The sequence below is a fragment of the Aythya marila genome, assembly GCF_965140915.1.
Source record: "Aythya marila genome assembly, chromosome: 1".
In the NCBI taxonomy this organism is placed as follows: Eukaryota; Metazoa; Chordata; class Aves; order Anseriformes; family Anatidae; genus Aythya; species Aythya marila.
The window spans coordinates 201,439,533-201,464,843 of NC_139042.1; the positions used below are offsets into that span (position 1 = coordinate 201,439,533).

Here is a 25,311-nt window from a genome sequence, read left to right on the forward strand (position 1 = left end):
CAAATATTTAAGGCCCATCAGCTGCTTACACTGTTTGATAACATTGGAATGTTTTTTGTTTCTTTTTTTTTTTTTTTCCTTTTCACCATTAAAATTTAATCTCCATCTTATCAATATTGGGTGCTCTTGGATCATCTCACTGCTAGGAGTGAACACAAGTGAACAGACATTTGTAGCAAGGTAGGCCATGACATACAGCAGGTACAAGGGAAGATCATTTTTCTGAACATATCCTTCCTTCTTTAAAGCTGAGGATAAATGGGAGTTCAGAGCAGGTCAACATCTTTCCTGACCTGTCAGGTACAGCAAAACTGCCTCATATAATTTTCACCACACAAGGAGTAAAGCAAAAACTCTCACAATGTTTTGTTTGCTTTAGTGAAGAGAGTCACAATTAGGTAAAAATAAATTAAACACATACCATTGGACTTTTCACTATCTGCGGGTTTCATCTGAATAGGATGATGCATCTAAAAACAAAAATGAAAAAGAGTAAGGCAGGTTGGATAGTCATAAAAATCAAGAATCAGGTTTTTAATGAGGGACTAAAAGGATACATGATCAATATTAAACATGTTGAAATGATATAACTTCAAAATAACACCATATTATAGGCTTTTAAGAAGTATAAAATGGTAAAGGAGCATTTTATAACCAGGAAGATTAAAAAAAATAGATCATTGGGCCCACAGGACTCATATAAAACTTTAATTTGCCATATCTAGTTTCAGAAGACCTCTAAAGTTACAGCCCTCATTAGTTTATGGCATGCTTGGTTTCTGTTTTACCAACTTTTTTTCTTGAGCTCCACCACTGCCAAGACTGAGATGGAATTTTCAAGTAATTTAAGAGCTCGAAAGCATTTCAAACATACTCAAAGGAGTTTAGTTTGACAAATGAACTTTGCTTGTAATTAAAAAAACATGTGCTGATTCTTTCAGGACTGAAGAGGAAGACTTGTGCTTCCTATAATAGCTTCCTATAACTCTTTAGTATCTTTTTTTTTTTTTTTTCCTCTCAATACATTATACATTCATTCATAAAGCTTTCATCACAACACTGTACAATTCTGGCTTCCACAAAAGCCATAAAAGCTCCTAACACTTTTTCCTATTCAACCTCTTCCTTCATTTGTCTCCTTCTTATTGCAACAGAAAACGTGTGTAGTGAGCTATGCTGTACATCTCATGGCATCTTACCCTCCCACACCTAAAATGGTGTTTCCTTGGCTTTCATTGTTAAATGAGGCTCCCTCCACCTTCAGTTGTTGAAAATTCCAACAAAGTTTTCACCAACCGCTTTCTGGTATTTCAGGACTAGAAACACCACAACAGCTGAGTCCTCTTTGGTTAGAGAGCACATGCTGCTTCTAGTGGACATTGGTTATAGTCAGCCCTGTGATGGATTCAGGGGAATTTTATTATAGCTTCTCAAAATCCCTCAGAAAGGACCCTGCATTGTTTTTCAGTGGGGGAGATGCTTAAGTTAAAAAAACAAACAAACAAACAACAACAACAACAACAACAACAACAAAAAAAAAAACAAAAAACAAAAAACAAAAAACCACTACTCTTTATTTTTTACCATTGGGCTCTGCAGAACTGCTGGGATTTTTCTGCACAAACCTTAAGGCAGCAGCAGGGCCTCTGCCTTTACTCTCTTCGGCAATTCTTCTCCATTTCACGTGAACATGTAAAGATCTGAGCTCTTTCTGCTTTTGTAACATCTATCAGTGCAGCAAAGCTGCATATTGGCTGAAAATGTCAGCAGCAATTTCATGTTTTTTTATAAAAGACTATTATGACAAACATGATGTTGGAAAACAAAAACAGCTGAGCAGGAGAGAATATCCATGCATTCATATCAAATGCACTTTCAAAGCAGCACAGAAAACCAAATCTGCATTGTTTTTGGTGGAGTCACTTAACCTCCAGGGACGTAGCTGCTAGATTCTTTACTGAATATACAATATTGCCGTGAATATTTCCGTAAGATTTACTTAAAGTCCAGAATGCACTCTGGCCCTACAAATCAATGTATTCCTTGCGCTGCTTGTAAAATTCCCTACTGTGCCCTAAGGAAAAGGCAAAGCCACAAGGTTGATGAAGTCACCAGGATGCATAAATTTGCTTCAATTTTAACAGTTCTGTTCTCTTTGAATCATTTGTTTCCAAGACAGACTTAAAGAGCCCTGCACTTGTCTGCCACCACTCTTATTCGATCTAATTTATATAAAAAAGAGACCTTATATTGTACTCTATCTTCTTTAACCAGTGCTTAACATTTATCCTGGCATCAACAATACGCTGGGCACTGCAGGAGACTTCGAATTCATGGGAATGGGATGCAGCATGTCCACTCAGGAAACAAAAGCTGAATCAGGAAAAAAGGTGCAACTTGCTTCAATGAGCCTGCTGCAGGTACTGGCATCTCTGCAGAGCCACAGGAAGGTGAAGAAATAAAACAAAATTGAGTTGTTTGGTTGCATTGTAAGAGGGTGCAAATAAAGAAAAACTGAGGTAGTCAGACATATCTCCTAATACTAGAGGCCGAGGAGGATGTAGGATAATTTATGATGACTACTAGAAACATCACTTCTCAGTTCACTGTAACATTGAGAATATGCACGTTACAGAAAACCAACCCAAATCCAGGCCTTATATAGACAGTGAATCTATCACTCTGCCTAGCTCCATTTTATGTCCCTGAGTGGATATACTTTGAATAAATGCAATTTTAACAATTCTAAAAACCTTTCACTTTACAAACCTCTTGAACTAGAGACCTTTGGACCAAACTCATGTAAAGAAGTTATTTTTGCAGTACCACAAAAGATCAGGGTTACCTGGTAAACACAGTTAGCACATCAGAAATTATCCTCTTCTGTTTTGCATAATTACCTCAAGTTCATTAAGTCAGTAATCTGTTATGCTTGCAAAGAGGTATGATTTAACAAGACATTCCAACTAGGTGTTGACTTGATTTCAAAGGTTCCTGCTGAAAACCCAGGGCCCAAATTCTCTTCTCACCAGCAAGTCTACATCAGGAGGAATGCCACCGTGCTTAACAGAATTATATCAGTGCAAAACTAATAAAAGATTCAGATCAGGCCTGAAGGGTTTAAACCGCAGAATAGCCATGGCAAAATGGATGCGATACACAAACATGGCTTCGGCAAAGAGGATGGTGGAAAAATATGTTACTGACAGTTCCCTAACATGAGAGGGCTCGTGCTGAAGCTTGTTTAACCCTGACCATCACCAATTGATACGTTAACAACCTTTAACACTAGATTCAATAAAACATGCCATTTATAACCTGAAATGGGTTTTACAGAGTCACTGGTTCGCATCTCATTATTAAACTCATTGCTGACCTCTAGAGACAACTGCCGTGACAATACATATTATAAGCTCTCTACCCATAAAATATTTAGAAGTAGGTGGGAAAGGAAAGGAAAGGAAAGGAAAGGAAAGGAAAGGAAAGGAAAGGAAAGGAAAGGAAAGGAAAGGAAAGGAAAGGAAAGGAAAGGAAAGGAAAGGAAAGGAAAGGAAAGGAAAGGAAAGGAAAGGAAAGGAAAGGAAAGGAAAGGAAAGGAAAGGAAACGGGAAAAGGGGAAGAAAAAAGGAAAAAAAGATGAACTATAAGGCGTGAAGTAAGCAAGAAAATTAAAGGAGCAGAGACAAAGGCTAAATAGGTACTATCCTTTCACTCCACAACCAGCAAAAGAGAAAATAATCTGTGCGTTTTATATCTTGCTTGTATAACTGTAGGCTATAAAATAATAAAATAGCTGTGCTTTCTGAGACCCTCCAAAAGATTATAGATGATATAAACCTGTTTCAAATTAGATGCCACCCACTAGAATCATGTCATCTGCTGAAATGAAGGATTTCATGTCTTATCAGAAAGCTGTTATTGTAGCTATACATCACAAAGCCGTACACTTATGGATCTCAAGGTAAGTGATTTCTTAGTATGTCATATTGTCACAGAAAAACAGGAAACGCTTTTTTTTTTCTGTGCTTGAAGAAAGCTCTGCCTATAAAAATACAGTATTTATGACTGTACATTTGCAATTAATAAATAGGAAAAAGTGAGAAAAGTAACTGCAGCAAATAATTTACAGACATTATCATCCTGCACTTGGATCTATAATACAAGAGAAGAGCACAGATCTCAGACAAGTTGTTTCTGAGGGTGGGCAGCCTCTCTAGAAAGCAATGTGCATGGGACTATCGCAACCAAACTGGAGAACGGGCTGTGAGGAACAATCCCTCCTTGGCAAGATTTTAGAGAGCTCCACTGGATGCAGTTGTACAGCCCTTAACAGCCCGACTGAGCTTTCATCACCCTTGTTTCACAATGGAGAGCAGGCAGATGCCTGTTGCCCAAGGCTGGCAGTGCCTTGCGGCAGTGCTGTCAGCCACAGAGGCTCCACACGAGGCCTGTGCAGTAATGGAGGCCACAGAAAACCTGAGGCCCAGTACATCACTGCTGCTTTTTGGGCTCACCCCAAACAGAGGTGTTGATGTGGTCCACAGGGTAATGAAAATCTCAGTGGGAAAGAAACGGTTGTAAAACACGAAATCCCAAATCTCCCTGAAATCAAAGGGAATCCATCTACTGGCTATGTCCAGGGTAGCAGCAGGACCAAGACGTGGCCTGTAACTACAATTGACTAGTTATACCTTTTTTTTCCCCCCTCTTTTTCAAGAGTACACACCACTATATGAAAATATAACTTCATCAGGGAAAAAAAGCACAATGGAGCTAACCAAAAACCTCTCAAAGGCACGGATCCCCTCCAGCTTTAGAGCCTCACAGTCATCTTTTGAACAATAATAATGCTACCTATTTACATTCTTGTCAAAACCATGTGACATCTGCACGGGAGAAAACAAGCCGGCTAAGAGTCTATTTCTGGCAAAAATATTGCAAGGAAATTAGATTAACCTGGGTGGAATTCTGTCTGGGAATTTGGAGTCTGTCGTGGTGATTAAGTCATCATTTCTGTCAGATTACTCTAATCGGCTGTCAAATACAATTCCACAACCCCATCTGTAACTTGGCATCCTCGTTATTCAGCCAATGTTACCTTCTGTATACAAAACAAACACCAAACAAGGAGGTGTGTGCAGCCTAGCATTTAGCAGAGTCATTAGCTGTGATTACTATTGTGTGCTTTCGCGTTGAGCAACAACATCAGCTTACAGCTTCTTTTATTTATTCAGGGGATGTTCAAAATCAGGTGCAATCTTAAGCAGCGAGCACTAGGGGTGAGCTGGGAAGAGTTCTGCCCAGGCATGGCTGCTCTCAGGACCAGCATGGGCTGAGTCACCTTGGCCTTATCAAAGATTGCCTATATCTCATTTCCCAGTTGTCAGCACACTTGGTGGAAGGATGGGCACCTGCTTTCCACTCATTTTCTAAGGGGAAATGGGCACTCAGATATTCTAGGTAGGCTAAAGACTACCTGCGAGCAGAAATTTCTGTGAGGGAGGCAAGGTTTGTAGGCTGAAGCAGTCAGCACTTTAAATGAACTGTATCAGTTGCTGCAAGAGGAGATATTTTGTTATATATATGAATGTGGTTGTCTTACAGAGCACTGTGGTGATTAAAAGGCAGGAAATGCCTTTCAGTGAAAGTAAAGGAGCTGATGGGCCCAATTTGCTGCAGCTGTGTTGAGTCTGAAATTTGGGTGCCCCCAGCCCCTCGGAAACTCTGGCCATGTAATTAGACTATGAAAAATCATTATTTTACAATCCATTACAACAACACCTTCATACATGATTACTACATCTGTTAGCAGCTTTGATTCCCCATTCCTGCTATTGCAGACTGCACAGGACACAGCACGCTCACATCTCTCCTCGTACCTCAAGGGAAGAAAACCCTTGGTCAAGAAAAGACTCCGAATGTATATAAACCTGCTCATGCCTTCACCCAGCTTAGCATGTCAGTCAGAAACCATTGCCTAAAAGTCCTCTGAACACCAAGGGAGCTTAAGGAATGTGTGGGGAGGATGTCATCCATGACTTCTCACAGGGGTTGTCTTACAATTCCTCTCATCATCTTTCTACAAGCTTTTAAAGCAGCCTGCAGATTCCTAGAGCTCTTAGGCCTCTTGTTTCCTTCTTCTCTGTCATATGCTGTGGCTATATGTGTCTAGCTGTGCCCCAGCTCATTTTGTCCTTTACCTGTCACCCTCACAGACCACATCACAGGGTAACACAATGCAAGCTCAACTTTCTCCCAGGCAAAGGGTAAATTTGAAGAACTTGGGCTCCTTGGGTAACATCCAAACCAAACAAACTGCAAAAGCATTAAATGATGACAGCTTGCATGCATCTTGTCATTTTTAGCACTTTGGGACTTGCTTTTTGCTAGCATCAATCATTGTTGAAGCTAAAGGGGACTTCACATTTTAAACATCTCAGAGTTAAAGAGTGGTAGGAGAGATTGTGGGAGAGAGGAGAAGGTCCTTAACAGGACCCTAATATTCTTCTTACTATAAATCTATGGAGTTTTGGGAACCAACAGCAAAAGGAAAGCTGAAGAAAATATTAAGGAACAGCAGGAGCAGGCTAAGAGCCCAGAGAAAGAAAAGTGCCTAAAGAGGCACCGACACTGAGAGAGTGGGGAAAATTTATGTGCTTTGCCTAACCATAGTCTGAGAATGAAATTAAAGTTTTCTCCATGCTACTTATCCAATTAGTGAATGCAGCTGAATTAGACCAACAGTGAAAGGAACTAAGAAGCCAAACCTATGCCTGCCAGATTCCTGAGCACCTTCACTGAGTCTGGAAGTCAAGAAGGAAAGTATCGACCACCCAAACAACTGTAGGAAGAAGGGGAAATGGTTCACGAGAACCAGAGAATTAAACAATTGTCAGTGTCTTCAGAGATCACCATTTTTCTGTATTATGTGCAGACACCTCTGCCTCCCAGCCCCCCATTTCAGCTCTTGGCTCCCAAGTTTTTCAGTAGGGTCCTTTTGGAGGAGCTCTTGAGCATATTTCTCACATCACTTCAACTGCAACTTGTTTTGCTTTTTTAAAGCCTTGTGACTCACAAGTAATGCAAGTTTCCCAGAAGTGAAAGAGGTGTATTTTCCTATCACGAAGAACTGTTTAGAATGACTTCTCTGGGGTCAGACTACTGTGAATTACAGTCAATATCTGGCTACAGCTTCAGGGGCTTCTCTGGGAACCAGGGACAGTCTCTTAGGCCAAATAAATACTACCGAATAGAAGAGGCAAGGGATTGATCTCTGACTTAAGAGAAGTTGTGTGGCACAGCTCGCTTTTGCACAGCTATACCTGTTCTTCCTCTCAAAGTAGGATGTCTTTGTCCACACTGCCTAGTGGGAACAGTGCCCATTCCACCTTATTCCCCCAAACATGACCACACATTGGCTGGGAAAGTATTAACTGTCACTGAGACCAATGCCATGGTATGCTTGCTTTACTAGCACAGACAGAGCTTTAGATTCCCAGTACTGGTTTAAGTCATTTGCCTTAGTTTATTCATGGGTAAAAGGAGATTAAATGTGGATCCATCATGTAGTCTAACAAATAAATGCAAAGCAGTAGCTGTAACTGCCTGAGCGATGGTGTAGACAGAAGATTGTTTGCTGTCATTCTTTCATAAATCCCAATTTAGGGGATTTAAGCCATGTTAGGTATTTATATGATTTTAGTAGTAGAATAATGTGGTCTGTTACTTGGCCTCCTAGATTACTGTCAGACATATATATGTGTGTGTATTTTGGAGAGAGAGGAAGAGAGGGAGAGAGAGAAGCAGGAGAAAATGAATATTGCTGGTGAGTGCCAAATATAGTTCATGCGGTAATGCATAACATCATTATTTTCTATTTAGAGCACGGAAAGAAGCATATAGCTTGCTTAAAACAAGTTGTTTCTGTTACAGGAGAACAGTGAAACTGCTGAAATTCAATGACTTTTGGAAGTTTTCCAAGCCAGTCATTTGCAATCCAACACATTCCATTTCTTAAATACAAGTTAAATCGGACACGAACTTGAGTGACTAAAACCAATGGTACACTTTAAAATAAGTAAAATATTCTAACAATTCCTTCCATAGTCACCCCCACATCCTCCTGCTCCTTCCGTCCATTTACTAATTTGCCTGTAACACTGTCTTCTTTAAAAGCTGTACCCTCTTACAGAAATGAAAAAGTTGGCAATCTTAGAAGTGACAACTTCACTTCGTAATGTACAAATAACTACTCTTGCTCTGTTAGCAGTTCTACTCCATTTATTTAATTCCTTCAGTTCTTACCACCCACACAAAAATGGCAACGATTCCAGGACACATGCGAGCCAAGCAGAGTAGAGATAAGGAAGGGGAGGTACGACAAAATTTCTCCCTTCAAAAATCACATGGAAACCAAAGTGATTAACTATCTTTTCTTCAAACAAATGAGCCTTTACAGAACCTATTCAATCCTAAAAATAGACATTAAGTGGGATTCTATATCTTCTTGGGAATAATGCCTTGGGGATATTTTGTATCATCCATGCTTAAAAAGCAAACCCATTAGACATCTGAGCAAAACACCAGATATTATTTTAACAGCAAGAGTTATCCATCTCATCTGCAGCAGCAATAACTTTTGTTGACATTTTGCCAATTGAAGTTTGCATGCCAGCATGTTTTTTTTTTTTTTTTTTTTTTTTCCCTTGTGTTAAACTGGTAAGACATAGAAAGATAACAAAGTGTCTCCATGACATTAATTGACTGAGTTTTAACACCCATTGAAGGTAGCTGTGAGAAGCCAAATTACTGTCCACGTTTCTGAGCAGAAAATGAAGCGCGGTGAAGCGGTGATCCGCCCGGAGTCACGCAGCACGACACGGTGTGGACCAGAACGAAGGGAGGCAGCAGTGCTGGCCTCACCGCAGCAGAGCCCGAGCTCCTCACGCTCTAATTGATTTCTCCTCCTAACACAACGGCGAGGTGCTTGCTGCTGCTATCTCTTTCTAGCAGAAAGGAAGATGATGGGAGAAAAAAAAAAACAAAACACACCACAGAGGCTATATGTGATTCATCTACAGTTATTCTGCAACTGAAGCTAAATCTCTCAAGCCAAAATCTTGCAGTTTTATCACCAGGTATAGGTTAGGCAGTAATGAGGGGGTGTGCTCAATCAAGGTTTTTTATTTTTACAGTACTCCCTAGATATCCTACCCAAAAAGTAACATAAGAACCTGAAGCAGTGATCCAGGATAGCTGGGGGAACCAAATACCAGCCAGGCTTTTGTGGTTTGGGGATCAGAGCTAGTAACTAACGCTGCCTCACAGTGCATTGTGTGGATTTGCCCAGCATGACTTAAGATGCCAGGACTCAGTTCCCAGAATGACACAAGCCTTAAAGTCAATGTCTCACTGGACATGACTCAAGTGTTCTGAAGTCGTACTTTCTTCCATCTCCCTACTCAGGCTTTGGAATGCTTTCCAGAAGTCAACAGAGGGTTGAGACTTAAAAAGGAGTACTTTTCCTTAAAACCTAAGAGCAACACACCTCCACGCCTAATATTAATATTTGGAAAACAGAAACAGTGCAAAGACCAGACTTGGTACCTATTAGCTCACTGTCTATGAAAGGTCTTCCCACCTCCCAGCCTCTGAATGGGAATGAAGCAGAGGCCCCTAAATTGTCCCAGGTGGGGAGGCAGCACAGCAGAAGCTGTGCTTACTTGAGTGGTCTGGAGAGACGCATTTCACTTTTCTTCTCCTAGCACAAGTCAAATCCTCTGCTTAGGATGCATTGGCTCTCGTTGCTCAGGGACTTTTGCCCTTCTCAGTTATGACTCCAGTACCTTTGAAGACTCAAGATGATGTTGCTGCAGGCTTTCAATTTTGACTTTCTAAATTTCAATCTTAAAAAACCCCTCCTGCTGCCGCATGGAAACCTTCAAGTAGCTCAGGCTGTGGACACTATTTTAGGGTGCTAATGCTTGAGTTTAGTCCGTATGAAAACCCTCCCTTTCCACGTAAATCCCACTGATTCCACATTAACATTGAGGATGACATTTAGAAACTTACCCACAAAAGAAAGCAATTCTCCACCACCCTTCTCCTTCCCTCCAGAAAACAATCCCAAACAAAATCAAAATTAAATAAATTATCTTTTAGGCTACTGATGACCATGAGGAAATTTAGTTTAAATGAAAGGTTTTTAAAAACATGCAATGTCTTTTGTAATGCAAAACAAACTCAGCTGTGACTGAGGGCATGGCTGCCAGGATATGAAATGCTTGTTTTGCAGAAGTTTTATTTTAAGATTTATGCTGTTCTGTGCTTGCATGTACTGTCTCCTCTGTGAACTATGCTCTGGGAAAACACCATGTGATTATGCTCAGCAATATCCTCTACCTTTGCCAAGATGAAATTCAGGAAATAACCCTTTAAAGGGAATGACCAGGGATAGAAGAGTCACAGAAAGAAAGCGAAGTCAGGGGCTCCTCCATTTCTTTTACAACACTATCTCATTCCCAGTTATCTTCTCCATTCTTGGCTTTCATTCAATAGGAGAGAAACCAGCCTCAACCACTCCCTCAGTTTCACTTCACAGATTTTTCTGTTCGTTTACCAACTATATCTTCTGCCTGGCTCTTTCTGCAGAATATAAGGTCACCTTGATCCAGCACTGTGCTTGGTCTCCTCTTCTGACAGAAACTAGAGTCTATTATTTGGTACAAAACGCAAATTCTAGGCTATGGGATTTTTTTTTTTAATGCAAAGCTTTTTTAAAGTTCTTGCTGGAAAGCTTTCATATTTGCATTACAATGTAACAGCAAGAACATCTCATAGTTAAAAAGTATGATTGAGGTAAGTCTAAAATAAGCCCCAAAAGCATCCAAATTATAACTTCTATTGAAATCCTACCTTTTAAATTAGAGCAAAGGGTACAATTTATAGAGGGAGTTGGCACCGATGATGTGGGGCTGCTGCAGTTTTCACTTAGAAAAGGCACAGAATAGTTCTGAGTCCAGAATACAGTTTATTCACAATTTCCACCTCTCCCGCAGTCAGTCAATTTCTCCCTGTTACCAAATACAAACTAATCCAGAATTCTTCAAAGATCATATATGAGCCCCAAACTACTTGATAACATGCACACCTGTTTAAATATTGCAGAGAATAGCCAAAGCATTCAGGTAGAAAAGTGATTTTGAATGAAGATGTCAAAAATCCTACTTTCCTGACTGAGATCAGCTGGGGTAAATAGTACAGCTTTATTGTTAAACCAGTGGAGCCATAATATTTTACGCCAAATGAGGACATGGCTCATAAATTCTATTTAAGCTGTCCATGAGCTGAAGTTACAGGAATTTTCCACAACTATCCAGTATCAGCATCCAAATAAAAGCTCTCAATGTTATGCCAATACTCTGCAGTGGTGAAATAATCTGGCTGTGGAGATAGACTGAAAGAGATAGCTCGATATTTGATCCACCTCTGAAAACAACATTGCTGCAGTCTCCAGCAGCAAGCACGCACACACACTGTCCATGTGAAAATATGAATATCCAGTTGTGTATATATACACAATTACAAACTGCAGTAAGAATACCCTGTTCAGTAACCACGTAATTTTGAACCACCCTTTGTATGAACTCATTCTCTTTTTCAGCATCTATACAGCTAAGGTACTTTGCCAGTGCTTTCTTTGGGGTAAAGAAAACATTTTTTACTCATATTAAGCATGCAGTATACTTTCATAATGCTAATCTTAAGGAATTATAATGTATTTAAATATTTCTCTCAATAGGAAGTTAAATAAACAAAAAATTAAATGGGCAACATTAGCAGCAACATATATTTTTGAAGAATGAGTCAGTTCCAGCTGGCTGTGGTATTTGGACAGAGCTGTGATTACGCTTTCATTAGTAAAAGGGACAGTATCAGGAACAATAAGGCCAAAATCAACCTGCCTCCACCCATTTGCAAAGCTCTGTATTAGCATCTGACCCTGTATATGAACCTTAATGCATTTTCTAGAAATTGGGCCCCTGATTCCCCTGAAAAAAAAAAAAAAAACAGACAACAAAAAGCACCAAAGTGCTTCATCTAGTTACTATAAATGCCAGTAGGTGAAAAGCTGTCTTCTCTTACTTATTCTTTATACTGCCTTTCTACTCAATTAAAGACTTTCTCTGCATTATGCCCCAGGAGTAACATCTTCATGCACAACTTGCCTAAAGGTCAAAGAAATCTCTTTGCGGAGATGGCTTCAGGTGGAACAGCTGGAGGCCAAGGACAGCTATCAGGAAGGTCCTCTGGTAGAACCAAACAAGCTAAACATCATGGGTCCTACCTCCTCCAAACGTAGCATTTTCAGCTACTGGAAAGTCTTGAACTCCCGGTTTCTGGGTGTATGCTATTTTTTTTCTGAATTGGGTTAATTCATCCTGAGGGCTGTTTTGACTCAGTGAGGCTAGCAGAGGGTAATGAAAGCACAGGGGAGGACAGCATGGATGCAGAAAAAAAAAACATTTACCAAGTCACACCCTCTATTTCTGGCTCTCATGTCAACAAGGAAGAAGACGAGTGCCAGATATGAGAGCTGTTAGTTATCATGCCCCTTTTAAACTGGGATAAATCCATGTCTTATTTGCAAAATGGATGGGGTCACTAGAGGCAAGGGGCACGCTTGCTTGAGCAACCTTCAGAGTCCTCCAGACATGAGCATATAAGCACAGCATTTAGACTGACTGTAGTTATTACTTACCAGTAGCTTTCTTTTTGGTTAATCACACATTTTTGTACAAACAGGGGGATTCTGTGTTGAGACAAGCATAGCAATTTCTTTCACTTCTTAGCAAATGTAGAAATGAGAGATGAAGAAAATTCAGTAATTCATCTGGAATGACTTAATGCCAGTAAAGGATTATTGCCTATCATATATTTTCTAATTCTTTCCTACCCCAAATGCCTCTAAGGACTAGGATTTAACTTTGTTTCATTTAGAAGATTATTCTAATTGGAGAGATACTGCTTTTCCCGATACTTGATCTAAGTTTTATTTCACCTCTTATGACTGTAAATCCTCAATTCTGTATACAATCAACAATAATTCCCATTTGTCATTGGCATTTGGGCAGTACAAACACTTGGCCCTGAAGGAAATAAATGCACCAGCTCCATCCATGCTGCCGGGGATGCTTGGCAAGGTACTCCCGCAACAGCATTTATCCTCTGTGTTTTTCTTGCAATATTTGAAATGAACATACTGTATAATAACACTGCACATTTTCCTCTAAGGTATTGTCATGAATCTGCCACAAAATAATATTAGTCGCTGTCTGGTGGATACTTGCTCAAGTGATGGTCTACAACACAAACTATGTTCAATCATTTGAGCCATTCACAGCTGAATGGAAATACAAAGGTATCACGTACCTCCAGTCTCTACAGGAGGCTGTAATCCTATGGAGAGATGCTGGCAGCAGTAAAGAACACTAGAGTGTTTTGTTTATTTTCATGGTGGAATTACAAGCTTCTCTTATGGAGGTACCTGCTTTTCAGTTCTTAGTTAAAAACTAATCTTACTCTCTGATTAGTGTCTTATTTTCCCCAATCTTATTTTCTACAACTCACTAGGTTCTCTATCTTGAAATCAATGATAAGGCTCTACTTATACTTTTTAAAAGATCGTTACAGACTTCCAATTATCCCTTTCAAACATGAGCTCCTTTCTTTTCTTTCTTTCTTTTTTTTTTTCCCCCTGTGTTTCTCCTTCAGAAGAGAAAATTTCCACTCATTGCAACAGATTCTTGTAAGTGGAACTGGGCGAGCATTCCTAGCATGAATGACAGAGGCAATGTATTCATAAGATTCCCTGATACATTGCAAATTCTATTTGCAAAGAAGCAAAGTTGCTTATTCTAACCCTCGCTTGTGTATCCTGCCCCCCTTCTGCGACGGGAGATAGCCCATCTCTGAGTTACAATAGGGCGAGAGTGAGGATTGACTGCAGACTGCTTTAATGCCACTCTTAATGACAACTTGTGAAGATTAGGAAGTTGTCAGAATCAGATATCAGCAAAAGCTCCGGCTTGCTTTGTGAAGTCAATCTGAATTAATTAATGGGTAGCTTTCCTTTGATATCACTTTGATATTTAGCTGCAGCTGGATAAAAATCAACCACAAAGGAAACTACATTTTGTTTACCACTGCTTAAGACTCTGTTTAGTCCAATGTTTTTTTTCTTTTGCAGCTTTTGCCTTTTTAACTTTGCTGGCACAATGCAACAGAGACGGGCTTTTGTTAATAACTGGAGTTATGGTGGCATGTTTTTCAATGACTGCTTCTCCCTGCTTCTGAAGGTATTTGGGCTATGTTCTAAAAGCAAAGCCATTACTGATTTCAGCAAAGCTGCAGGTAAAAGGACGTACTATTCCAAAAGTAAGCCAAACATTAGCCTTGCCCAGTCTTGTACTGCTTTTGCATTGGAAAGGTATATAACACTAATGATATTTGCTCTCTGTTTCAGAGGGTGCTGATGATTTGCTCCATGCACTGACAGCCTGAAACACAGGCTCTGCAGTTGGGGTTGCAGTTTCCCTCTGAACTTTTCTGGGTATGAATTCACAGCATCTTTTAGTGTATCTGAAGGTTTTGGATGTCTACCATGACAATCAGCTGAGCATGTCTGCATAATGAAGAGGTGCCTGCACCCAAATGAATCCCTGTGTGCTTTCTAGACTGGAAAAAGGAGAAAGAATTGCTCTGCACACCACAGGGTAACAGCAGACAAAGCAGTGGCTCTTCCAGCTAAGAAGATGAAGATAATAATTTCTTCAGGAGAATGAGCAAAAAATCAGTTATCTTTCTGAGTCTGCAAAGAGTATTTTTAATTAGGCAGAATTTAATTGCCCAAAGTATGCTATGAGTGGGAGGCTCACTCAAGCATCTCAGTTTCACTTGATTTTCCAGGAAGTATTATAGGGTTCCTATGACCACAAAGAAGACAGAACCTGTATTTTTCCCTCTTGTTCCATGCTTGGCACATACAACAGCATGGTGCATCTAAACTGCATGGTTCATTACCCAACTAAGATGGGAGAAAACTAGTCAAGGAAGCTCCTGGCACCTACATGGGATCACAGCACTAAATGCGAAAACATTTCAACCCAATGCATGGAGCCACAGACCTCGTAGCACAGGTCTTTGAAAGAAGCAGCACAGCTCACGGGGTTGGATCCAGCAGCAGAAAGGATGCTGAACAAACAATCTCGCTGTTATAAACACACCATGAAGCTCTGTCTCTTTAGTCATAACATAATTCAGATCCGTGGGCACCAAACATTGCTATCGAGGCAGGTAAATGGCATCCAAGGGCATCTCTAATGATGTTACTTCCTGACGCCTGCAACATTGTTTATGATTTGCCTTTCTAATTTCATTCTTGTAGGAGTAGTCAGACAGCTAGGAAGGCTCCCTGAACTATTTTTTCATTACAAAGACAATTTTAATAGCTTGTGTCATGGTGCTAATGAGGCTGACTGAAGCACCTGTACTTTCTGTTCTGGATAACAGAAAACAGCTAGCAGTAGCAGTAGGGTAAATAACTAAGAGAGGGCCTGGGCTATTATCCTCAGCCAAGCATCCCACCTAAATCCTGGTGAGCTTTGCCATACTCTGGAGTATGCCGCTGATGGCCTCTCAGTTTCATTCAGTTTTCCATTCCCAAGTGCACAGCAAAAGGTTCTCCAGTCACTGGTGTTTGGGTACCCAGCTTGAAACTGATATCCTGTGAATAAATACTCCAGCCTCACTGAAAAGCAGGCTAAGATGTTCTAAGCTGGCCATTAAAATCCAGAGGTACTGCGAAGTGTTGACCTCAGCTGTCCAGAGTTATGGAAATTAGAGGTAAAGCAGTGCCACATGTCAGAGCAGCTTGGCCTTTTGGGGATGGGCTTCACATCAGGAAAACTCACTGAGGTTAAGCCAGCATTATGAGTTACTTCGTTTCCATCCCAACAGTGTTATACTGCAAAGCTGCACACACACACACACACACAAATCCCGAACTACTCCAAAACTGCTATCTAAAAAAGCTAGTTTGCATCTAACTGCATTTGCAGCTGGGCTTATGTGCTCTTGCTTCCCAGCAGATCTGCTACACCAGGAAAAAGCAACCCTCTGATTTGAATGTCCAGGATCTGAAGTAGCTCACTGTGCAGCTCTGCATCCTTCTGCCATACCCCAAGAGCTACGTTGGGGTATCACCCCACAATTTAGATGCCTTCCCCCTGAACTTCAGGTTGATGGATATTCCTGCCGGATTATTATTTGACACACTGCCCTGTTCAGGGCAAGTGTCTTCCAAACCTTGGAAGCTTTTCCAGATAATAAAAATCCTTATTAGAGCATGAACTCATATCCAGACATCGCAATTCTTGAGTCACTGCTCTCAGTACTAGGCAACCAAGTGCTTTTACTTGCTTCCTCTCAGTCCCATGGGATTTTAATACTTTCATGCACAGTGGAACAGCTTCAACAGGAGAGATGGTGACCTCCAATTTCAGCTGAGTCCAGTGGTGATGGCTCTGTTAGGTCATTTAAAGTTAAATCCTTATAACAAGTAAGCCAGAGTGGATGTGCACTGCATTCTCCTGCATGCCAGAAAAGTATCCTAATGATCAGGCTGTGAGAGAAGGTGAATCTGGCCCCCATCCTTCATCGAGAACAAGGGACTATAATTATGAATGAAATGTTTTGCTCAATTTAGAGAAGCTGTTTTCACTTAGTCAACACGCACCTCTCCCTGTGCCTGCACAACACCTATCATTTGGCCATTCAGCTGCAAGGTCAGCTACTTACAGGGATTTCATTATGCTCCAGTCAATTTGTCAGTTTTTACCATTTTAGGGAAAATTGAATTCAGGGCTGGTTCTATGTCCTGTTTCACAACAATGGTAGGCGCAAACCCAATATTTCCACTATGGTGTTTGAATGTAGTGTAAATAGTGATTTTTCATTTAAATGGCAAAGTCGGTGCAACTTATCTTTGGGGGACAGAGGTGGCAGTGATGTATTTGCATAATAAAAATAGCTACTGAGCTGAACAAAAATTAAGCATAGTTTGTGTAGTATTTTAAAGGAAGAAACAGGCCAGATTCACTTTCTCAACATCATTCAGTGGTGTCTTATAGCCCAGTTCCTTGAAATAGACTCTCCCTGGGAATTCCCCACTTTCCCATCTGCTTATTTTTATCATTTAAACGCTTCTACACTTTTCAGATCCTTCATTAAACAGCATTTGGCCATGCTATATGGGTACTGAATTAGTTTAATTTGTCATCATAAATCAATCACTCCAAACCCTTAACTAACTTAATTACTCTCTGAATTCCCTTTCTGTTTGTCAAAATCTCTCAAAGTCACTGATATCTCATATTCAGGCTATTATTCAAGTCGTATTGGATGATTACCTTTTTATTACAGGTAATTTTTACATAATGTTCATACAGTACTGACAACTCATAAGGCCTAAAGCAGAGAAGCAGACTGGTTATTAAAACGCTATTCCAGAAAGGAGTGTGCAATGATATTCATTAGAAATGAGCAGAACTCGTGAAGGAAAATGAAAATCAGAAATATACTTTTTTTTTTCTTTTTTTTTTTTCTTTCTCCTTATGAGACAATCCACTTGTTTTATCAGCAAGTGCTTGTGGATCCAAACAAAACCGCTATGGATGGCTGCATTTTGGAATGAGTTATTCTGATTATGCTGGAGGTTAAATAACCTGATAACCCGACACAGAGATTCCTCTTCCATTTTACAACCTCTTATGCCAAATGGACATGGAGGGGCCGTGGTGTTGCCTTTGCCCATCTACAGGATACCGACAGCGGGGCAAACAAGAAGACAGCCTGAGCTTTGCATCCAACGAGAAACGTGAGCTGCCCTGCGGAGGTGAGGGAAAGCCCCACAGACTCTGGCATCGTGCCGATTGACAGGCAGCCTGCTGCAGGGCAGGGGGAAGCCTCTTGGGAAAGGGCACCTGCACTGGCCAATGGCCTAAATTCCTCTTTAAAATATAGTTTCACTTATTTCGCATCCCTAAATGGACCCCGAGGTTTCTATCAGCTAGCACACAATGCTTAGGGAAAAGTTCCCTCTAAGGCAGTCCTGTTTCCCTAGCATGTGAAGGGCATTTTATAAAGCCAGTAGTGATTCTTATAATGTAAAAAATGAAAGTCTTTTCCTTGACAACATCTGGCAAAAAGGAGGCCATTAATATTTTACAAGACAGTTAGATCCTACAAACTCCACCTTGCTGTTAAAATTTAAAGAGCTTTCTCAAAACTGTATTTCTCCGTTGTTACACCTTTAATTAAATTGATTCATACAGCTAATGTTCCTATTTCATTCCAGAACTTCAGTGCAAAGGGCTTGCTGCTATTTGGAATATGTATATCCCACTTGAAATAAGAACCACGTAAACTATTAGTCTGTTAAATGCACAAGAGTGCTGACACCTAAACCAGTGCAGGCTGTTAATTATTTTTGTGATAACCTCTTTTATGAGGATATAGGCAACAACATAGAGGCAACAAATGATCTTTGTCATGTCAGGTGAAACTAACTGCAAATACAAAACAGACTCCAAAGAGACTTAGGTCTCGATTTTAGAAAAGGATTCCTGTAGATTCCTGGTATCGAACAGCTTCTGCTCAAGGTCCATTTATTCAGCTGCTGGGCTTCAAGAACCCGACCAACATCTAGTCCTCTTCTTACGTATTGGCATTTAGCTCTTTCTAAGAAATCTTACCCAATGCACTAGTTAGCCAAATAGAGAGGATTCTGTTTTTGATCTAGTATATACATTAAAACCAAACCAAAAAATGTCAGTATCACAAACACCTCTGAGAGCAGCCCCAGCATACAGCTCATCAAGGTTTGCCCTCTCCATAAAAGCCAATTTTCACTAAGCAGCATATTAGAGCATGGGGGGACTAAAATTATTACATCTAACTGAAGACAGAATAAATTTAGATGGGAAGAATTTATTGGATTATTATGTTCAGGGAATAGAAGCTACACACCTCTAGCAAAGCCATGAGATTCTTAATGAAGATGAGACTAGTTAAGTCTTGGTTCTACACCTCATCCCAATTATTATAATCAAATTGATTTTTTCCCCTTTCTCCCCTCTGCCTTTTAAAACAAAATCCACGCCAACTTTCATACTGTAAGAAGGCAACTGTAACTTGAATAACACAAACCACATCCCTACGAGCTAGGGTATGAGCTATGTGCTTGCATGCTATATTTGAAAAGACACATCTGAAAATTCATGTTGTTCATTTCCGAGGCATAAAAGCCACTTGTGATGCCAGTACCAAGTAAACAGAAGAGAACTGTCCCTATTTCACTGATATGTATCATATATATCAATATGCATGCATTTCTCAAACACTGCCTATCTTTTTCTCTGCCTAGTAGCAATGCTACTGTAACAAGTGATATCTAAATACACTTTTGGGGAAAGATAAAAGTTCCATTATATGACAAGGAATATTATGTCTAACAGAGAGATTATAATAATCATAAGTGAAAAGAAGATGTTTGATCCTGCTTATGCTGAAAGTTTTTAAAATTTATAAAAAAAAAAATCTTTTAAATGAATTTTATCCTCAGGAAAATGATTAAAACAAGAAAAGCCTTGAGATGTCAGCTGGTGACATGTTTTTCTTCTTTATCTTTCTTTTTTGTTGTTGTTGCTGTGAAAAAAATCTGAGAGAATACAGCAAAGTGCATCATTAACTTCTTATTAATTTCATAATACAAAGGCAATTCAGTTAAAATAGTGGTGCTGCAACTTTAAATTACAGAACTAGCTTGGTATTTAATGAGAGATTTAGCACAGCAGGGTTTCTGTTAAATTAAGTTGTGCCTTCACATCACAGTGGGAAAACAGGTGTATATTGGTTTAGAATTATGGAAATGTTGACTAATTCCAAGGCTTGTAATCAAACAGCAAGGCACCCTGCAATATTTTCTTCCAAGATTCTGCATTAATCATTTATGTCTGGTCTTATTTTCTTCATGTCCACTAAAAGGGTGCAGCTCAAAGAAGCACATAAAGCGTTCGTGTTTTCATGTCTCTGTTACGGATGAGGTCCACACAGACAGCAGATACAGAAACAGAGCACTGCAGGCTTTGCTCAAATACCCACCTAAATTAAGCTGAACATGCAGAAGGGGGATAGGTTTCACTCTACAAAAGCACTTTTTTGGCTTCGTGAGTATCGATCCCCAACCTGCTTACTGAGCAACACGGAGCAGGTCTGCATTTAAGAAATGGAGAGGCAGAGACTGGAGATAACCTGGCTGCAATCATTTAATGCACACAGTGCAGGGCCAGACGTATCCCTCTCCCCAGGCCTGCAGCAGGATGGGTGATACCTACATGCAGGCAAGGTGCAGCTGCTGTGGCATCCCTGCTCTTGTATCTGCCCTAATTCTGTAGCTCAAACCAGTAAAGCACTTGCTTGTGCCCCTGATTTTTTTTTTTTCCTGGGCTATTCAGGGATGCTTCTTATCTGACGTATGGTTGTATATCAGGAAAAGCTGAAGGCACATCTTCTGTTTCCAAATACACCTTCTTATTGTACCTCCCACATAGCACATCTTGTTTACTGGAAGCAAGCTGATGCCTGAATAAACCTGATCCAAATTCATTCCTTGTAACCCCAACAGACAATTGCTTCCATTTGCTCTGAAAGAGACTGTTTCGCACACGGGCTATCCACTACCAATCCCTGCTAGCTCAGGGAAAGCTGCTTAGTGGGCCAGATCTAACAGCATGGAAATTGCTAAAATTCATAGGAGGAGAATCCTGCACAAGGGAAGTGTTTTCTGCATGTGTGCCACAACTTTAAAACACACATAAATGAAGATATTTTGGGAATATCCTGATGCAGCATTAACAGTATCACAATATATGCTGAATGTCAGCCTACAACATGTGCAAAATACAGAATCTGTTATATAATACATGTACATGTCGAATTGTTCCTGAAGTAATGAATCTGTATTTGAGTTGGTTCTCTTTATTAGAGATGTGTCTTTAAGAAGAAGGTATAAAAATTTATCTCCAAGTAAAATCTTAACATCCCTGGCAGTATCAGGAGAAATTTTAAAGCCCAGGCCCCAGTGTCATGGGAATGCAATTTTCACATTTCCTTAAAAGAAAAGTTTGCAGCCTCGTGTTCAGGATGGAAAAACAGAGCTTGAAAAGAAACATTTTAAATGACACAGAGCTAGAGGCAGCATTGGAAAAAAAAGGTTATATTTTTGAGCTTTATTTAAAAAAAATAAAAAAGGTGCAGTAACCTCTTTAACTGCTGCATGCTCCTCAGCTATAAAGAACCAGAGGAGAAAATGATGCCCTGCTCAAGTCAGATGCTATGCAGAGCTGAGCCAGCTTTGCCACCCATACATGGGTATCTCAGGGAAAGGAGGCTGCCCCTCTGAGTCACCCGTGGATTTATCCAAGACCTCTAAAAACAGAGCTGCCAGCTTGTGGGGCTCAGGTAAGAAAAGAGGAGCACCAGCAGCTCAGGACCACCTCCGTTGGAGTGTCCATCCCACCCAGCCAGTCTGCATGGCCACTCGACTGAAAGCCTGTTGGAGATGACTTGTGTTTGGAGAGCAGTTATACAATGAGCTGGGTTAACTTCAACGTTAGCTGAATTGAGTTTGGGAGTGTTCAGCTAAGGGCTTGGCATTTTCTAGCAGTGGGGATGGGAACCAACAAGTGGAGCTGCAGAGCCAGAGGATGCTGTGATTCAACCCGAGCTCCAAGGAGGTCTCAAAGGCACTTTCCCTGAGGGGTCCCTCAGTACCTTCTTTTCTCTGTGAGGACAGCACATCATCCCAAACATCCTTAAAAGCTGAACCTGCCACTTCGACTATTGACATTTACCCTTGCAATGGCCAGATGCTGGAAAAATTTACTCGAATCTGAAGTTGCACAATTGTTCTTTGATTTTCCTCTAAGCTGGCTGGTCTCTGCAGATTTCCTCCCACCCCATCCAGCATTTCCACTTGCAAATGACAGAGAAATCCCATTCTACCTCTGCGAATGAGCAGGGCTCATGGGGAACTATCCAACATACTTCTCCTCATTGGTCATTTCCATGACAGATGAGGTGACTTTCCTAATAGCAGTTACATAAAGTGGGCCAGACAGACGTGACTTTTTTTCAAACAGGTAGTGTCCAATATCACATACAGCATGCAGGAGCTAAAGAAGATATTGGCCATATATCTGTCAGTCCAACCATTATTCTATTTATTTATAACAATGACGTATATTTATTTTTTTTGTGTGTAACCATATAAGCCATACATATATTGGAACATTTGCCCTACATCAAGAGGGAATATATCCCTATCCCTTATATTTTTCCATTTCAATCCCCAAAGTATTTGGCTACAACCAGCAGAACAAATGAAAACATTAGAACAAGAAGACTTCAGAGTTAAGTCATGCAATTACCAGCGATATCCTTCGCTCCAGACCCATAACTCAAGTCTGAACCACCACAGGATAACAAGCTACAGTTTGTAGGATTAGCCCAGTAACACAAGCGCAACTGTTTTAAGCACCGGTGGGATGTATCAGTGGGAGCAGGGTGCTGAGCAGTGGCGGTGGCAGGGAGCAGGATGGCTCTGTGCAGGCAGCGATGTGGTGCTGTGCTCTGTGGTCCCCTGATGTGCAGCCATCACGATAATGCAGGCTGTTGTTTAGAAACCATGTCTACAAAGGCTGCATTTAATGAAGTTGGCTGTATTTTGTCTTTTCCTCTTCTCTCCCTTTTGAAACTAGAGTCCCCAGTGGTGCAGTGTTTTTCTGCCATATGTTTCCCCCCCCGCTTCTGTAAAAAAAATAAAATTGGATCTACCTTGCACTTCAGTAACTGCCTCTAGTCAGCAGGAATCAGCACTATTTCCAGCCAAGGGACTTTCTACAGAAGAGCAACTGCCTTTGGAGATAATGCCATTGCTACAGGACTGGCACTGTTACAGGACAGGCCATCCGGCTTGTCACCCTCCCAAGAGACAAAGGTCATTTAGGGCACTAAGCAGCATCTCAAGCAAAAGGGCTATTTTCTGGCAATGAAATAATTAGGATCAAAAAGTAAATGTACTCACCCCAGGTAAAGTTTTAATATTGTGCAGTGCATTCTGTGCCTCAAGAGCAGCTTTTCTTGTATAAAATGTTACGAAACAACAACCTATAGAGAGAAATGAAAAGCTTTCAGAAATTAGTGAGTATGATTTGTGAGAGTACAATAGGGAGGCAGAAAAAACTGGTTGAACAACACGTTATGAAAGCTGAAAATGTGAATTACCATGAGGCTGCCTGAATGACATGAATAAAAGAAAGCTTGTATGGTTTAAAATAAAAAGTCACCCCCTGTGCATTGCATCTATAGCACACCTACATTGTTAGTGAACTGTAATCACTTAGAAATTAAGTTAACTAAAATCCAATTGGCTTTGTACGGTGTAAATAAGGTTATATTTTTCTGAAGGCTCCCCATTACACTTTGAATATAAGCACCATTGCAAGCTCAAACCAGCAGGAATTAATTCTTGAATCCCAGGCAGAAAATCAGGACCTCATTTAAAGGGCCTTATATGTAAGGTTTGCTTTGCCTATATGCAAGGAGCTAAGGTTTGCTCCCCCCTTTCTGAAACCTGCTAAGACTGGAGGTAGGACGCCCATCTCAGCTGCAAGAGGGAAAACAAACTGCAGGAGAATTTGCCACAGGTGGGATAGTGGAGGCGGCTGGTGGCTGGCTGCACCATGTGAGGCTGTGCTCACCCTGCACCTGCCTAACCACCTTTAGTTTCGGTACAGCAGCTTCAGTTGCCATAATCCCTCATTTTCCCATTGGCAGCATGGTGCAACTGAGCATATGTGGGATCAGACACAGGTTGCTGCTTCCCATTGCAAACGCAGCCAGTCCTGCAGCACACGCAGCCCAGGCAGCTCAACACCCACCCAGGGTGAGGCCAGGACTCAGGGACAGCTATAACATCTTGGTGCGGGACAAAGGAAAAAAAAAAAAGAAAAAGGGACCAGGAGCTGAGCTGCTTCAGTCTGTAATGACTCTCAGGCTATGTCCCACTGCATGTTTTCCAGCAATGAAGTCTGTGAGGTTGCTGCTTCTAGGCATGCACGGGGCATGGAGAGAGCTTTCTGCAGGAGGACCTCATATCCCCATTCCAGGTGGGGTCCTCTACATGATAACCCAGTTTGTAACTTCAGCCTGACTTCCAGCCAGAGAGAAAACACTTTGAGAGCATCACTGCAGCACTGGGTGCATAACGCAAGGAAAATTACCCCTGAAACAGTTCCCACCCAGCACAGTGTCAGTGTTATAGGCACGCTCACAAAGCCTAACCTGCTGCTGCTCTGTCCATATGGGAAAGGGGTTGGGGCTGAATGCAGCCCTAGCGCTGTGGACGTGGGCAGCCCCTGCTTTGGAGCTATGTCACCCTAAGAAGTGGCACCCAAACTGCTCTGGAGCTCTGTGGTCAGGGGGTTTGGTGACTCAACCAGTACGGGGACAGTCTGCTGGGAGGCCAAAGTGAATGCTGAGGTAAAAACCTACTTCACAGCAAACAAAACAACGGCGATTTTACTGCCGAATCAGCAAACAATTCTATTGTCTTAATCCTTGACAGAGATTTGTTGCAGCTCCAGGGAAATGCCAAAACCAAACAGTTAGAAGAAACCTCAGCTCCCGAGCCTCAGCGCTGGCCTTCCTGCTCCCTTGGAGTGTGACACAGGCCAGACACTCTGTCCTTTGCTTGCAGTGGCTCCCTAGTGCTTCCCAAGGTGAAACACCACATCACCCCTGGCGTGCCAGCTTTTATTCAGCCTCTCAGCCTTGCCGTAGCAGCAAAGGGGACCGAGGACAAAGCATGCACAGGAGGACACAAGCAAGGAAGCGTCTTTAGTGGCCGCATGGAGCGGGTTCACATCACACGGTGGAAGGGCTCCATCCAGAATCCCCCCTCTGCTGCCTCCTGCTTGGCTCCAGCTGTGCACTGCTCCGTGAACTCTCCCTCTGGCTTTGCAGCAGGGCCGGTGACAACCATTACCTTTACAACAAGCAAAGGTAATCATGTATTCCCAGCTGGAATACGGCGAGTTTATCCCTTAACAGAAAAGCACTTGCAGGCAGCATAATACACAGGCACGAAGGTAATGCTGACTTAACACAGCTGGGAGAAACACTTCTCGTAGT

General features: G+C 41.2%; 1 protein-coding gene across 10 annotated transcripts in view; it reads right to left on the reverse strand.

Moving 5' to 3' along the window:
* CELF2 (CUGBP Elav-like family member 2) overlaps positions 1 to 25,311 on the reverse strand; it is a 373,678-nt gene that overhangs the window by 79,399 nt on the left and 268,968 nt on the right. For all 10 annotated transcript variants that reach the window (XM_082759990.1, XM_082759989.1, XM_082759994.1 and 7 more), the window contains 2 exons: positions 23,204 to 23,286; positions 422 to 470 (listed from right to left, as the gene is read on the reverse strand). In XM_082759990.1, coding sequence (XP_082616116.1) covers positions 422 to 470; positions 23,204 to 23,286 — 132 coding nt within the window. The remainder of the gene's footprint in view (positions 1 to 421; positions 471 to 23,203; positions 23,287 to 25,311) is intronic.